Source organism: Gorilla gorilla, chromosome X (assembly GCF_029281585.2).
Source record: "Gorilla gorilla gorilla isolate KB3781 chromosome X, NHGRI_mGorGor1-v2.1_pri, whole genome shotgun sequence".
In the NCBI taxonomy this organism is placed as follows: domain Eukaryota; kingdom Metazoa; phylum Chordata; class Mammalia; order Primates; family Hominidae; genus Gorilla; species Gorilla gorilla.
Window position 1 is genome coordinate 25,053,942 of NC_073247.2, and position 18,150 is coordinate 25,072,091.

Sequence of the window (18,150 nt, forward strand, 5' to 3'; positions counted from 1 at the left end):
ATGAATGTCTTAATTATCCCTGAGTTGGCTGTAGGATGAAAGGGAGGAAGTAAGGGCGACAACGCCCCTTACCTTCCTTAACACATACGTATGGACATACTTGTACCATTCAGGCTCCACTCACTTTCCACACTTAGTCCAAAGCAGATGGATACTCTCCTTGCCTTGAGTTTCCTCTTTTTGGGAGACATGTAGCTCATAACAGAGGTGACAGTTGCATCTACTTTCAGATAATAGTTTAGCTGATGCTGTCCCTCCCCTTTAGCTGCTTGTTAAAAGTAAACTGAGGAATTATGCTTGGTTTCAAAGTGTTACCCAGTCAAGGACGGACCATCCTATCAACTGACCAGAACTCCATTCTCTCTCCAACCTTTGCCACCAGAAACAGTGGTCAGTAAGTCTCCATCAGTTACCACAATGGAAGTCTTTTTAACGCAGCAAAATATCAGCCAGGTAACACAATTTTGCTCTCAGTTGTCAACAGGTACAAGGTTACTTTGGTTTTCTCAAAACGGTATCTGCAGTTCATAAGCATGCTTACACGTGTTCTCTTCCCCCTTTTTTTGAAAGTAAAATGAACTCAAAACATTTTAAAAATTGCTACACTGTACAGTAACTTTCTCCCTTTCTTCACCTCAATGCCACTATTAAATAGCTGTAATACTAGACGCATAGTAACAATGAAAAAGGCAGTTCTCATTATTTCAATGTGCAGGCTACATTTTACCTTCACCAATGTTTGGATATATAAATACTAGATGTGAAATGACTTTGAAATGTAAAATGTAACTAAGATGTGGGGGAGTATTGATTATTTAAATCTTTGGTAATTTGAGTTCCTTCCTCTGATGGTGTTCAATTTATCCCTCTTCTATTCAACACCTTCAAAACATTTTCATCCAGGAAATATCAAAGCATTTGGGAAAATTTTAGCTGCAGATTTATCAGTTGCTCTCCAAGTTGAATCCAATCCACATTTGGACTTAATTAACATGGGCCAACCATATGTGTGCACACTTTCTGAAAGGACCACACACAGATGGGAACAGATATTGTATTTTTGTCCTTCCCAGCTACTATTGCTCAATGCATATGGGTATTTTTTATGATGCCTTTATAATATTTGGTAAACATGAACCTTCCTACTCAGCCACTGGGATTTTAGTCAGGGGAGAGGAGAACAGCTAATGAGCCAAGCAGTGTTGCCATTTATCTCCTCTACATCCCAAGGTCAACAGGAAAAAAAAAAAAAAGAAAAAACAGCAAAAGTGCTTATTTGGAATTAATAGAGAGGAAAGACTCTAACCATACAGCTTAGAAACAACCTGGGATTTAGGTCCAGCCTTAGACAATATTGAAAAAATGATGTGTCTCTGGTGCCCAGCCACACTGTTCTGAGCCCTGTTTTTCATCTAGTTTCATCTTTCCCTTTGATTTTCTTAGTATGACAGTCTGCCCTTGGAGATATCAATAGGGAATCTGGGAATCTATCAATTTATTTACACAAAGAAGGAAATGAGTAACAGTACTTGAAACACATTTCTCTTCCTAGCTTTGCATCTTAATAGTCAAAGAAGCCTTTAGCTAAATGTGTATTTATTTATTATATATAGCAGCTAAGAGTTGGAAGGTGTTTGAGCAAGGATATATTGGGACCTTTGTGGAACTCCCAACAATTTATACACCATTAATTTTTCAAACTTTGATTAGGTGGAAAGTCTTCCCAGGTGCCAAGCTCAGGGCTGGAGTAGGCAGGACTCTCTCTGTGCGTTACATGATGTAAGTTCAAAGTAGCCATTTAATCACAGAGCTTTCAGAAATGGTAAGTTAAAAAATTTCATTCCTTGCCTGCCTAACCAGACTTGGACCAATTCCTTTTGTTTTCTGTGAATAAAGATCCTCATGTGGGTACCTCAAGTTCAATTCAGGAGCATCAAGGCATGCTTCTCTGATAGACCAAAAGGGCCCTCTAAGGATCCAGGTATGTAAGAATAGATAACCTGCTCTACCTGATCACTGTGCGTGCTTATCTGGGCCCCAAGGGAGTAATTAAAGGGCCTTTACTTGATTCTGTTCACGTGTGTCTGATTCACATCATCAAAAGGATTGTTTAAGTGGGAGAGTTGGAAACAACTTCGAAAAGTTCAATAATAAATTGAAACTATTAGGATATATATTCGCAATTCTGATATTAAGTTGTGATCTTCAAGAGACACACTGTCTTATTTTAAGTGTCTGGTGCCTGGTGCCTAATAAATATTTGCCAAAATATTGCTGAATGGATGTATAATACTAAGTTACAGCCCAGATGCAGTCCTGCTTAACACCAATCCCTCCACAATAGGACCTAGAGCTAGTCTTCCCATGTACTCTGTTCTTTATGACCAGTACTGTGAGATTTCCTAAAATTTTTGTTGTGGTTCATTCAATGCAGGTTGCAGCCACCTCCCTAACTTCTTTTGAAATTTCTTGGTGGCCTATTTTCCAGACATCAGAGACAGTAATCTGATATGCTGCCATCGCCCTGAGTAGAGTTCACTGCCTACTTTTGGCCTTTGCACACTGGCATGTGTTAAAAGGCATGATGGTCTTGGCTTCTTCTCTATCTTACCTAGAAACTGTCCTCCTACCCCTCTTAGCAGCTCTCCCAGTTTCCTAGCCATATCTACCATATTCTTGGTTGCCAGTGGACTGATTTTGGCTTCACTGCCCTGACTTAACCAGTATACCTCTCCAATGTGACTGAAGCCCATGATTAACACCCCCAACTTGTATCATTACCCCTAGTCCAATCACTTAGCAGCCTACTTGAGGCTAACTGTCCTACCCTAATGTCGAGAGGCTGAGGGAGGAGAATCGCTTGAACTTGGGAGGTGGAGGTTGCTGTGAGCCGAGATCATGCCACTGCACTCCAGCCTGGGTGACAGAGTGAGACTCTGTCTCAAAAAGAAAATAATAATAATAATAATATTTCCCAAAGGAGTGCTACTGTTACTGAAAAATTATAGACCTCTTTCTTAAAACCTTCTCCTTTTTGTCTATCACATTGACAGAAATCAAAGTCATCCCTCAGGATATGCTGAAGTAGTACTCCTTAAAGTGTGCTCCAGGAAACCAGCATTGGTGTAACCTGGGCTGCTTATCAAGAGGGCCTGATAATCTGCATTCTAACCAAGCCCATAAGACAATGCTTATGCCCACCAGAGACTGAAACCCACTATACTAAAAGATGTTTGATCAGACAACCAGCCTAGCGGTGTTTTTTATCCCAGTGATTTCCTAATCTTCCCTCCCTCTCTCCATGTGTGGGCTGTATTAATGATGCACTTTTAACTTGACTTCTAACTTGCCCCCAGGCTAATTTCACTTAAGGTCTAGGTGGGTTAAGATGACACTCTTGTTTGATACTTGATGCATCCTGTCAAATCTCCCTGACACTAGAATGTCACATGGTTCAGAAATTTCAAGGTACAACTGGGAGGAAAGATTCAACGGATCAACATGGTACAGGAAGGCCTTCCTTATGTTCTCAGTGAAAGAGTGAATAGTGTTCTAGGATGTTGGATGACAAAGCCCTATGGAAGCAATAAATGTCTCACCTATCTGCCCAGATTGCCAAGAAGTTCCTATTTTAAGAAGTGTTACTTGCACTTAAAGTTTTCATCATATTCAAGAGGGTAAATTTACCTATAAGAGGAAATCCTTCAAGCTGGTTGCCTTCACTTATAGTTTATAATCACAGAGATGTTGAGCAGGATGGGGATGTTTGCTGGGGGAGGCCCAGAGATTTAGTCAAGATCAAATAGCTCTTTATGGGTAAGCCAGGTCTATCACCCAGGTTTCTGGGTTGCCGGGAGAGGCTGGAGGAGTTTTTAAAACAACAAGCCATGAGAATTCTGGGTGTCTGAGGAAAAATGAAAGGGGTATCCCTGAGCAGGTACAAGGCAACTAAGGTGTCTATGACCAACTCTGCTGGCTTCATAGACAAAAGAGGATAATAAATTGGTAACAGATTATTTTCCTAAGGAGGAAATGTGAAATGTGACAGAGTGGGAAATAATAAAGGGAATTTGATGTCGGTTAAAGCTGTATTCAAATCTAACTTCGGTTGCTTACTGGTTTTATGACTTTGGGAACAAAGCTTAAACTCTGTGAGCTTCAATTTGCTTATCTCAAAAATGGAGGTAACACTGTCTGCCTTGTGTGATTATACTCAGTGATTATAAAATAATAAGAATGCTTGACCCACAGCAGGTGTTCTGAGAATTATGATTATTAATACTATTATCACCATCACTTTAATTTTTAGTTTGCCTAAGTATTTTCATCCTAAAGGAGCACCATAGGTTCCAGCCCCCAGATGTGTCCATGTGCCACTGAAAGTTTGTGGTGTACTGCATAAAGAGAGCTAAATGTGGTCCCAACAGAGGAACAGCAATACCCCCAAGACTCTCTTGTTCGTCCTGAAAGACACAGAAACATCCTCTTGTCCTTCCTCTCTGAACAAGAGAAACTATTGTAATCATTAGAATTAACTCTCCAAAAATAGCATGTTGTCAATCCTTGCTTTAGGGAAGCAGATCACTCATTAAAATTTGTATTTGTACCTGAAAATTCATCTTCTCTTCAAATGGTATTTTTCCCTCAAGAGTTTCACTGGGAATGAACTCCGAGTTCTAATTCTAAGTTCCTTATGAACCAATAGTTGCTTTATGAGTCAAGCAGCCTTCTGTCTGCCATAACATTGTAATGTTAAATGATTAATTTACATTCTTCTAGCAATGTGAAAATAGCCCCAGCCGTGGCCCTAACTAGTTGACCAAGGTTCCAGGACAAGTCAGCCAGGCTTCCTGGCATTCCTTTAACTTGATTTGTTTTATTTCTAGTGAGAATCTGCCAGCAACTTAGCGGAGGCACCAGGCAAGCTTTGACAGTCCTGTAATTTAGCAGCATCCTGTGGACTCTGATGACTGGCCTCGTCCCTTCTAAATCCTTTAACCTTTCCCATTTCCACAGAATAAAAGCCTGAAATTCTCACACAAATTTTAGGATACTGATTCATTAATTTGTTCAGTAAATATTTCTTGGATACCTACTCTGGTCTAAGCAGAGACAGGGGTTCAGCCTTCATAAATCTTGCATTGTAGTAGGGAAGAAAAATAAATAAAAAATATAAAAATTACAATATTTGATTTAACAACTGTAAAGGTAACTGAAATAGTTTACAGTGTCTGCATCTATCAGTCATTTAAATTTTAAGTGAGGTATAAACCCAAGAGATGGTTTTATGAGCAAGGTGAACTCAATAGGAAAGTAGTAAGAAAGGGAAAGGGCAGGAAAGGTGAGATTTTGGGAGACGGACTTTCTTTGCTTTGTTCTATTCTTTGCCTTTAAAATAGGAATGCTTGCTCAGCCTTCTTACTTTCAGTAAAGAAGCAGGGCCTCTGTGAAGGAACTTTACTTCTTCCCTTGTGCAAACAGGAGCAGGGGTGCCCTGAATGCACAGTGGAGGAACGGACAATAATGCTTCAGGAAATGAGTTATTTAACAAAAATCAAAAGGAAGAGGGGCAGCCTCAGCTCAATGCCTTCATGTGCAATGGCCTTAATATTTCAGATTATCGGGGAAGAGGACAAATCTGACATGCTGGTCAATGTCTGCCAGTGAGAAGTCTGAGTGTCCAGGCAAGTTTGGAAGACTACTGGCTTCCCGACTAAAATAGTTAATTCTGTGAGACCCACCCAAAGTGGGTGAAAAGCCAGAGCAAAGGAGATAAAAATTGTTCACATTTTAGTATATTGATAGACATATCAGCCTTATTTGGTGAAATTTCTGCATGTCTGTACAAAATAATATCAAGTTCTTTTTTTCCCCCAAACTCATATTTTAAAAATCATAAAATAGCCTTTTTAAATAGCAAATGGGGTGGCACTTTTGTAGATTCTTGTCTGGGAGCATAATGAAATATTCTAGGGTGATGGGAATGCTCTAAATCTGGATCTGAAAGCTTGTTAAATCGGTGGATACAGATGTAAAAAGTAATTGCACTGTATCTTAAGATTTGTGTTTTTTTTACTGTATTTAATGTACACTTCAGTAGAAAAAATGAAAAAGGAAAAAATAAGTAGAGGGAAAAACCTAGATCTTAGGCCTTTAGATGCATGGTAAACTGGATGTCATAAATGATGAGCTCTGAGGCTCAGGCAGGGACTTATTAGATCTTTACAATATCTTTCTATTTGCTCATGATTTAACAAACTGCGGAACTGTTATCTCTCCTCCTTACTATTGGCACCCATTGGGTTCCAATACAAAACCTATCTAGAAAGGAAATTAGAAAAACAAAGAAGAAAAAAAAACCCACTGAGTTCTCAGCTGAGACAAGATTCAGGGATAGGGTCATGCTTGTTAGGTATTTCTCTCAGTGGGGTCTCCCATGCTGTTAATAGTTTTGGCTCCCAAAATGCTGAGCCCCTCTAGGATAGTTAGATCTGCCACAAAGGCAGCAATAATTGTGTGTGAGACCTCTGCTTCCTGAAGAAATGTGAAAAGGTCATTTTGCAAAACAGTCAAATTCAGCAAACCTATGATTAGGAATATTAAAGTTGGGTTGTTTCCAATAACAAACCAATATATAGTTGAATTCTGTGACATTCTTAAAAGAACATGTTCTTTTAAGCTGTGTTCATCTTCATTATTATTATTTTTAATTTCTTTAAACTTTTCAAAACTATAATGAAATTTCCAGATTTTTTGGTTTTGATTCACTGAAACCAATTATCCATATGCCATCTAATTATTTTCATATAATGAATTTTTTTAATTTAAATTTTAATTTTTTGAATTGTAAATTGACAAATTATAGTTGTATATGTTTATGGGGCACAAAGTGATGTTATGATTTAAGAATAGAATGTGGAGTTATTAAATCAAGCAAATTAGCATATCCATTCCCTCAAATACTTATCATTTTTTTATGGTGAGAATACTTGAAATTTACTCTCTTAGCAATTCTGAAATATACAATGCATTATTATTTACTATTTTCACCATGCTATGCAATATATCTTCATGAAATAACAATTTATTCCTTCTGTCTAATTGAGGCTTTGTTTCCTTTTGCAGCACTATTCATAATAGCCAAGTTATGAATGAACATATTTTTGTATGATGAAAATATTTATTTCTTCTTTGAAAAATAGAAAAAAAATAGATTCTCATTATGGTAATAATAATTTTAAGCTCATGGATCCTTTTGAATTTTTTTCACCCTTAAAAAGGTGTCAGCTTTGTTGTTGTTGGTTTTTTTGTTGTTTGTTTGTTTACTTTTTTTTGGTTCTTATATTCTGTCCTTATTTCAAAGAGTTCATGGCATTAATCTACACAAAATTGTGTTTTAAAGTCTTTATGCTGGGAACCAAAAACTAAATATCTTTATATCTATAGCTATATCTGTAAATGAACTCCATAATTGACAACAATTTTTCCTGCCTAAAATGTTATTTTTAAGACAGTTGTTTAGAACTATACGCCACATTTTTTCCTTTAGAGACATGTTTGGGTTCTCAGAACAGCCCACGGAAGGTAGCTAATTTATTTAGCAATGAATGTGAAATGCTGTAGGTTTGTGGCAAATTTTTAATAATCATGATATGATTGTAATAGCAAAAAATTACTGAACGAAATGGAATTTTGTAATTTTACCTTTCAGTTATTGTTTGAAGAAAGGCACAGCTAATTACACAAAGATGGGAAAGCTGTTATGAATAGTTTTTATGGACATTTTCAAATAATTTATACTGCTCAATTCAGATAATGCAAGATAAAGAATAAAAACAAAATATGAATCATCCCACTAACCAAAAATATCTAATCTTAATATAACGGTGTGCTTATTTCCAAGATCTAAAACATGTTTTTACATTGCACTGTTTTATATCTTTCTTTTTCCAATCATTATATTTTAATAATTTTGATGATTGTCAGTGTGGATTCTTTGTCTAATCTGACTTCAAATCGCAACCCTTTCCTTTCTTTAAAATACATGTGCTAAATTTTGTTTTGTTTGCTTTTACTTGAATAGATTGTAAAAATGAAGCAGAGAAAGGAAAAATAAAGGAAGCAGGAAGGCAGAGCAAGAATGAGCATGACAGCAAAGGAGAGTTTAGGCAACAGTGTGAGAATTCGAGGGGTCTTTGGATATAAAAGGATTTTGAGATACGATGAACAGAATTTGAAGCAGTCAACTTTAGAAAAATACGGATTGTAGTATTAGGATCAAATGAGAATAAGCATCATCTTACCTACCTCATCATTTGGTTGATGACAAAACAAATGTTTAGCAAGTTTAAGGTCTTGTTTGGGGGAAGAGATAGTTTGAGGCAGTACCGGGAAGGGAACCAAGATTTACTAATTCTCAATCCTAATTTCCTTCCTTGAATCTTGGAGATACAGAAAAATGGGAGAGCAAGAGGTGTGCATCATTCCCTTAAGGATTAAAAAGGGAAATGGTGGAAATGAGATGGTAGCTCAATGAATATCCTGATATAGGGATCAGCCAGAGCTGACTGGAGTTCAAAAAAGTTAAGGAAAGAGGAAAGTGGAGCAGAGTAACCCTTTCTGGGTGCAGAGAGCTGAAGACTATGTACAAACCATTGTTTGTTTGTTTGTTTGTTTGTTTGTTTTGTAAGATAATGAGTAGTTTGTTTTTCCTTTTTTTTTTTCAATTTTTTTATTTCCATAGGTTTTTGGGAAAAAGGTGGCATTTGGTTACATGACTTAAGTTCTTTAGTGGTGACTTGTGAGATTCTGGTGCACCCATCACCCGAGCAGTATACACTGAACCCAATTTGTAGTCTTTTATCCCTCACCTCCTTCCCACCCTTTCCCCTTGAGTCCCCAAAGTCCATTGTGTCATTCTTATGCCTTTGCATCCTCATAGCTTAGCTCCCACTTATGAGTGAGAACATGTGATATTTGGTTTTCCATTCCTGAGTTACCTCACTTATAATAATGGTCTCCAGTCCCATCCAGGTTGCTGTGAATGCCATTAATTCATTCCTTTTTATGGCTGAGTAGTATTCTATCACATACATGTACCACAGTTTCGTTATCCACTTGTTGATTAATGGGCATTTGGGTTGGTTCCACATTTTTGCAACTGCGAATTGTACTGCTATAAACATGTGTGTGCAAGTATCTTTTTCATATAACTTCTTTTTCTCTGGGTAGATACCCAGTAGTGGGATTGCTGGAACAAATAATAGTTCTACTTTTCTTTCATTAAGGGATCTCCACATTGTTTTCCATAGTGGTTGTACTAGTTTACATTCCCTGTAGAAAGGTTCCCTTTTCACCACATCCATACCAACATCTATTTTTTTTTGACTTTTTTGATTATGGTCATTATTGCAGGAGTAAGGTGGTATCGCATTGTGGTTTTGATTTGCATTACCCTGATCATTAGTGATGTTGAGCATTTTTTCACATCTTTTTTCGCCATTTGTATATCTTCTTTTGAGAATTGTCTATTCATGTCCATAGCCCACTTTTTGATGGGATTGTTTCTTTTTTTCTTGCTAATTTGTTTGAGTTTATTGTAGATTCTGGATATTAGTCCTTTGTCAGATGTGTAGATTGTGAAGATTTTCTCCCACTCTGTGGGTTGTCTGTTTACTCTGCTGACTGTTCCTTTTGCCATGCAAAATAAACAAAAACATAAAGTAGGGGAAGGACACCCTATTCAACAAATGGTGCTGGGATAATTGGCAAGCCACATGTAGGAGAATGAAACTGGATCCTCATCTCTCGCCTTATACAAAAATCAATTCAAGATGGATCAAGGACTTAAATCTAAGACCTAAAACTATAAAAATTCTAGAAGATAACATTGGAAAAAACCCTTCTAGACACTGGCTTAGGCAAGGATTTCATGACCAAGAACCCAAAAACAAATGCAATAAAAGCAAAGATAATATGTGGGACTTAATGAAATAAACCATGATCTTTAAATGGGTTTTTCTAGCTCAAGAACTACTTGCTCCAGAATTATCAAAATTCTAGAATATATGCTACAATATATTGTTAACCCATACATGCAGTAAATGAGAAGACTTTGGAGTTAAGCATTTGCCCATTTGATGTAAGAAGAACTAGCACTTACCATGATCAGTTATACTTATTACATCATTTCTGTCCTTGAAGCAAAGTCCAAGGTGTAATTCTAAAATAGTATAAACTTTATATCTTTTGGACATTGGTGTGGGTAAGAGCCTATTGTTTTTGTTATGTTATATCTCAGTGGTCTTGTTTATTCTAGTACAAAGCTGAGAACAGCACCATTTTTGGGGAAGGAGGGAGAATCAGAGGCTGGAAGATGAAAAATAGAGAGTAAGAGGTTATGGTGAAATACTACAATATTTAAAAAAATGTATCAATGACTGTTCTTCATTTCAAAAACAAAAAGCACTGCCCTAAGTTGGAGCTTAGATTTCATTATTTGAATCAATGTCACTTTGCTTAATGCCAAGTGTATTTTGTTTGTTTCTCAACAACTGGACTTCATAGATTTAAAAATGGTTTTTAATTTTTTTTTTGTTTGCTAAGACTCACCTTGACCTTATCCTGTCCCATGGACTTGAAGAACTTTCCGATGGATGTCCAGACCTGTACAATGCAGCTGGAGAGCTGTAAGTCACCACTGTTGAAATGACTCCCTGCTTGTTTTAACCAATGACCTGGTTCTTTTAGTATGTCATTAAAGAGAAAGGACCCTTACAACTCATTCCCTATATACTGACCAACCCCCAACATCCAATGGAAAGACAAACCAAAGTGTGTGTGTGTGTGTGTGTGTGTGTGTGTGTGTGTCATACAAAATCTCATTATCAATACAGCATAGACAACCTTTCAAAGTAAAATGCCAAATAACTTGCCTTTCTCCCCCCTCCCAAAAAATAGCCTGATTTAGTAAGCTTTTCATTGAAATGAAAATGTCTCCTGAGAAAATTAAAATTATTAGTCATTAAATCTTTATAGTGAATCACTCTTTAATCAGAAAATTGAATTTCTTTCCATCTTATGCCCATATAGACCATCACCCCAAAAGGAATGCTGGAAGGAAGGGATAATTGCTTTGAGAACAAGACATAAGGACCTTGGACAGAGGAGGATGTAAGAATGAGGGGCATGAGATGAGATGGAATAAGATAGAATAAGAGGCATTTCTCTTAGATAAGCAGTGGATACACAAAAGCATGGTGAAGCAAGTAGAAAAAGGCCATCTACTTTGTCCCCTTTATGACCTAACCCTGATGCCACTAAAGTCTTTGACATGTGTCACCATAAGTTGCTGATGCCTCCAAAGTAACAGGATTTTCAGTTAAGAGATATGAATTTCTTTCTGGCTTGGTCTATCAGTTTCTCTGTTTGTAAAATGCAGAGAATAATAAGTGCCACTGACCTACATGGACGTTAGGAGATTTAATGAGGCATGGGCAAGGAAATACTTTTAACTTCTTGGTTTAGAAAAATAATATGTGTAAAAAGACTTATCTATTATTTAAAAAGAGGTAGTGACAGGGTTGGTTTCATTCTGATCATCTAAAATCACTATGGGTTTCCCTTGAAACATCCCAGAGAAATAAACAAAATGATGAAACCTCTTTATTTTAAGAAGTTGTCATAGATAAAATGAAAATTTCTGATTTAAAATAGGCCTTATGTATTCATTTTTTTCCTTATCGCTCCTTCTCTTGAGAAAAAAGCTGAGAAAAACATTTTCTTACATGATTCCTTCTTTCTGTTTTCTCTACTGCTCCAAAATCTCCCCTGACTCAACCCAACACTTTTATTTTTCTGTAAAACAGTAGCCGTAGCTACTGATCAACTGATGGAGCATCAGTTGATGCTCATCCAAGGCTTAGAAAATTTGAATTAGTAAATAAGCTCAGTCCTGGCATGAATAATGAAATCAAAGAAACATCATGTTTACCACTAACTTTGGATGTGAAGGGTGGGAATTATTATTTTTTTCCTTTTCTATCCCAATATTACTTTCTTCATCTCCACCTCTTTACCTCTGCTGTCTTCCCCATGCTGGGGCTTCAGGGTGACTGACAAGAACTTTTATTGTGGTGGCCAACGAGAAGCTCACCAGACAAGAACGTGGGGTATTTTGTGAGCTTAGAGTAGTATTTGCTGGAGGTTTCCAAGGTGTACTCACACAGATAGGGTTTGCCATTCTCTTTGTGGACCACCAATGCTTGTATAGGGCCTCTTTGTATCTCCTTGCTTTCCATGTTCTTATTATTTTTTTTTTTGGCTTTATGTTGAAAAGGTAGTCCAAAGAAACAGGAAAGTAGATTACAATTAAACTTGCCATTGATTTCTGGGTAGCTCTGGTGAGTCACTATCTTGCAGTAAATAAGAATAAGAATCCATAAACTTCAAAAAAAAACATGCTGAGGATTTTGGCCAGCCAAGACCTCACATAATATCCTCTGTCCTCATCACTCTTATTTGAAAAGTTCAAATATTACAAACAAAGGGAAAAGGTAGAGAAATGGTGCATGAAAGAAGAGTAGGCTTCATTTCTAGGGTAGAGAAAGATCCAGAAAAAATTGACAGATGATGACCTAGCTTGGAGACTAAGAGCTAACTTTGGATTACCAAACTGATAACAATTTTACTTTGGATGGTTCAAGTCATATAAAAATATGATCTTTCATAATAGGTAATCTGTTTTACTTCGTCTTAATAATTGTGATGAGTGGGCCCATTTAGCAAGACACTAGCACAAATGAATATTCTTAATTTGCATATTCCATAATTTCCTCTTAGATTACCTGCCAATAGTCTTCCCCATTTGCTAAAGTAGAAGGACTTTAACATAAGCTTTCTGAATGCAAAGCTAATAGACCCTAGGAGGAGGGCCAAGTCTGTAATGGGAATGTTTTTAGGCAGGCCCGTGATTAATTCATTCTCATTTAAAAAAAGAATGGTTTTCATTTAAAGTACTAAGACTGGCACTGTGGATTGGATTGTCTTATTGGATTGCTAAAGCCTCAGCTCTTGCAAGTAAAGACAATCTTCAAAGGATTTTTATGTTTGTTCACTTGTTTGTTCTTCAGAAAGAGTTAGTGAATAAAAAGGCAGAAATCAGTAGACTTTTTAGATTCCATTCTTTCATTACACAGAAAAAAAATCCATCCATAAGTAGCTTTCTGTCTTAAATTTCTTTGGCTCCAATGACACAGAGTTGTAGTGATGATTGCAGCTCTTTTATTAAGAATGCTCTTGAATTGACTGAGCATATGTCTGCTTTAGACAGTTTCTTTGTTTCTTTACATGGGTAGACTTTCAAGCTTTCTTGGAAAGCCATATTCAATTTTCACTATGATTTCTTTACCTCAGTTGGGTACACGATGAATGACCTGATATTTGAGTGGTTAAGTGATGGTCCAGTGCAAGTTGCTGAAGGATTGACCCTGCCCCAGTTTATTTTGAAAGAAGAGAAGGAACTTGGCTACTGTACAAAGCACTACAACACTGGTAAGTTTCTTTTTTTTTTTTTTTTTCAGCTGTTAAACACAAGTGAGCGCCATTTGCAGTTTGGAGTATATATCTCATTACTCTAATTGCTGCATATTTACCAGGCAAATAGACCTATGTGGCATGGACCCGATTTGGCTCAAAACTCCCTCAACAGATAAGATTCCTATACTCTCTGGAATAGGTCAGCAAACACAAGAGGTAATTTCTCCAGAACATAGAGAGAAGGAGAGAGGATTTAGGATCTTTTGCTGTTCCCTAGCTGACCATCTGTTGTCGAATGAGTCTGAAGAAAGATGTAGAAAACCTCATTAGTGGTGCAGAAAACATAAATTCTGGCTCCTTTCTGGCATCCGCTCTTGCCATTGGATGCTTAGGTGAATTTGCACCCACTGTCTTACTCCCTTAGTGCCTTAGTGGAAAAGAGGGAGAATAACACAGGTCTTTGTAAACCCAGAAATAGAGCTGTTGTGTTCTTCAGTCCTGGATAGCAATAGAAGTTTGCATGAAAGTCAGCTGGCAGGAATTCAGCTGGCTCTAAAGTCATGTGTTATCAGTAGTGCTGATAGACACATGGGGTTGGGGGGCAGGTGGTGAAGGAAGAACTTGAGGTGGTAGCAACAAATAGGCATCCGTTGTTTTCTGGAAGATTTTACCTGTCCAGAAAAGTTGATGGTTTTTCTTAAGAAAAACCATGGTGTTCAATACTATGCAAGCTGATCATGGAGAGACAATCAAGACATGATGGTTTGTCCAGTAACTGGTCTAGGTCCCTTGCTGAGGAAAACAGTTTATGCACACTTGTTCCAGCAGCCAACAGTGATACTTATGAAGTAACCAAAACCTGATTCCAAGGATGTTTTTTTTTCTGACCAAGAAGAATTCAACCCTGTATCTTGTAGTCTGTATGGACTAAGCAAAATTACCTTCTGGAGTTCTAACTCCAAGTCAATTAAGGAGAAAAAAAGTGGGAAGGGGTAGGAATATCTATCTCTTAAATGTTAAAAGTTTTAATACCTTTATATGAACTCCTTTTTACAGGTAAAGAAACACTGTACGTAGTTCCTAAGCATATGCTAAATGTCCTGAAGCAATTACCCAGAAGGCTAGGAAATTTTTATAATGACTAGATTATACACTGGCTTATACAAATGTACATTTTTCTCTTGCCATTAATAACACAATGATAAATACACAGTTCTTTAAATACTTTGTAGTTTTATGTAAACTGTACTACTTTGGAGGAAATGGCTTCAACTATTACACAGTGTATGTCATGTGTTACATATTATATGCTATATAGTATATGCTATTAATATATAATATACTATATATTACATATTATAACCCCCCAAAATTTGAATATTTTATTTCCACTGGTCATTTTCTGTCGGTCTTGTAAATTCTGAAGCTCTGTCTAAAACAATCAAGCTGCAGCAAGCACAGATTTTAAAAATTAAATATGCTTTATGGTTTTGGTCCAGTGACTCTTTAGATCACACATTCTCACGCTATTATTATCACTATTATTCCACAGTAATTATTTCTATTACTGGTTCAGTTGGAGAAGAGTTGAATTGGTTACGTAGGGTGAACATTTTGTGCAATCTTCCAAATCCATCTGCAGTAGTCTTTTTTTTTTTTTTTAAACAACGTGGGATGATGGAATTGGAAATATAAATTCAGGCTGGACTTTAAATGATCATTTCCTCCTTCTAGGAAAGTTTACCTGCATTGAGGTCAAGTTTCATCTGGAACGCCAAATGGGATATTATTTGATCCAGATGTACATCCCAAGCCTGCTTATAGTAATTTTGTCCTGGGTTTCCTTTTGGATAAATATGGATGCAGCCCCTGCCAGGGTCGCACTGGGCATCACCACAGTCTTAACGATGACCACCCAGAGTTCAGGCTCCAGGGCATCTCTGCCAAAGGTAAGAAATCTTGCTTGATAACAGATGACATGAAAGGTTCCCAAAGGTCTTGTGGGCTGGAGAGTTCTGTGAGGACAGAAATGTTGGCCACCCTATGACACTGTCATAGATATGAATGCAATAAGAGGACAAGAAGCTGAGTTTGAGAGAATCAGGGATCTGGGAACATGGGGAACCCTCAAAATCATATCATTTAGAGGAAAGGGAAATTAGTGTTGAGAGGGAAGAGAAATGAGTAGAGGCAGAAACATGGCTTAGAGACTCTGGGAAGCCCTTGTGTGCTTTTGATCTCGGTTGTTTATGAGACATGAAGCTTGCAAGAATTGGAGTAAGACTGATGCAATTTATGCCATATTTTCAAGTATTTATTGGTGAAACTATTGCAATTCATATGTTCAGTGAAGTCATTTATAGCAATAAAAATTTGAATTAGGCTCCTGGAAATCATAGAAGAGCCATATCAATAAATATATGTAAGAAATTAATGTACAATATTAGGGTACAGCAATCTGATATATGAAACATTGCTATGCCTTAATTTCCTTTAATGGCTGATATGCTACTATTTTTGAGTGACACAGTTACCCAGAGAAGGAACAGTAGAGTCATCTAAAATGGTGAAAATTCCTAGAAATGTGGCATGGTGACAGAGGAGTGTGGGATCGATATCAGGGACATATAGACAGTTTATAGCACCTCAAATAATAATCCATAAGTGGCTGTGTAATCTATTTTTATAAAAAGCAGGCCATCTGCATTTGTAAATATTGCTTAAGCAAGTAATGATGAATGTCCCACTTTTGAAATGCTCTAGCACCCCAGAAGTGTGCCTTTGTGTGCTTCCCCATTTCACTGAGTACACTGAGCCATTGGCTTCAATTTTCCAGAATATGAGTTCAATTTAGGATTCAGTGTACATTGTCTCATACCGGTTGAGCAGTCTCTCCAAAATGCATTTCCGGAAAATAATGAAGATGTAATTCCATATTTTTGCTGGCTTGAGTTTATGTTTGGTTGTGCTGAATTTGACATAATGAGAAATGTTAGATCATGTTCCACATTATCTCCCATGTCCAGAAGATAAGATGACATACGGAGGAGGTCTGTGGTTATAATAGAGGTGGGCTGAATACTGGAGAAATATTTATACAACTTATTAAGTCCCATGCCTCCAAAGATAAACATTAGGTTTTATATGGTCATAGAGAAAGGAATAGAGGTGTCTCTAATACTTTTTTATCTTCTAGAATAACAAATAGTATAATGTACCTGTATTATTTTTCTATTGGAATACAGATGTCAGAAATACTAACAGCTTTTTTAACCTGTATAATCAAAAATCAATTTTACCTAATAGCACTTTTAATCCACTCTGTGCCCCTCCCAAACAGGTTCATTTGCTTATTTCTTATTAGTCATTAGCTATTGCCATCACTGCATGCCATGGCATTAAACCTCAGGATGTACAAACATATATTTTACAATTTAATAGACAGCTAAAGTACTGGTGACAAATTGTAAGCATATATATGTCAAAATATAAGACATTTAGCCTCCAACTGCTCATTGCTGTGAAAAGAGTAGTCATTTATCTTCAAAATGGGTGTTTGAGTTTTTATAAATTTGTTATTCATTTTATAAAGCTGTTATGATTCTGCATCAATGGTCAAAACTATTGCTAAATAAATGTTCACTGATCAGGGATCTTTGTATGTAGAGGCAATGAGGAACTCAGATAAACCAAAAGAGAGTAAAATCAAAAATCATTTTTCACTTGGCTCTGAACTCATGGTGGTTATCCTTTTGCCACCATTAGGTTTATCTTCCTCTGTGTACTTTTCTTATGCTGTTATTAAACATGGTTGGCTTTCAACTGACCATGAGGAAACGTACCTTATGTGGATGATGGTGTGAAACACATGGGATAAAAAGTGAGTCATGGAAAATGAAGAATTGGTCATACAGTTACTTATACATGCACATGCATGTAAATACTCATTTTAATTTATAAACACTGCAATCCCTGACCAGATGCTCCACTGTGGTGATTGTACATTTACTTCAGGACCTCCTTCAATGCCCCGTACAGAGTACACATGCACATTACACTTTAAAAGTAAGATGTTCGTTATAGAAAAGACAGAAAACACAGAAAACATGATTAATGTTAACCAACCATTAAATAACTGTTGTTAAGACTTTGGTGTATTTTCTTTCAGTCTTTTTTCCATGTGCATTTATGGGCAAGCCCACGCACATGCACACACAGAAAATTGAGATCAAACTTTTACACCATCTTAGATATTTAGAGTTTTCTTTTTTGCTTTTGTAAGTATGATAATTATAAATACATTTGCATAAGAGTGTTTGTAGCCCACTGTGTTCTAGATAACATATATATAGTTTTTAATTTTTTAAAACTTTCAATGAGAAAAAAGAAAGTACTGAGCATGTTTAGAGTGAATGAGGGAAGATCTATGAGAAGATATTCGATGGGATATATGTTCTATGCAGGCAACAATTTTGTCTTGTTCATTCTGTTAACTTCAACACCTAGAACAGTATGTGGCTTAGACTAGATGACCAATAAATTCTCATCGAATGGATAAATTAATGATCAGCCATGTTCTCCCATGTGAGGCCATGTTGAAGATATTAGGTTGGT

At 36.8% G+C, this 18,150-nt stretch overlaps 1 protein-coding gene across 4 annotated transcripts in view; it reads left to right on the forward strand.

Annotated features, from left to right (window-relative positions):
• GLRA2 (glycine receptor alpha 2) overlaps nucleotides 1–18,150 on the forward strand; it is a 321,026-nt gene that overhangs the window by 182,754 nt on the left and 120,122 nt on the right. For all 4 annotated transcript variants that reach the window (XM_063703004.1, XM_004063827.4, XM_004063828.4 and 1 more), the window contains 3 exons: nucleotides 10,606–10,688; nucleotides 13,414–13,551; nucleotides 15,271–15,485. In XM_063703004.1, coding sequence (XP_063559074.1) covers nucleotides 10,606–10,688; nucleotides 13,414–13,551; nucleotides 15,271–15,485 — 436 coding nt within the window. The remainder of the gene's footprint in view (nucleotides 1–10,605; nucleotides 10,689–13,413; nucleotides 13,552–15,270; nucleotides 15,486–18,150) is intronic.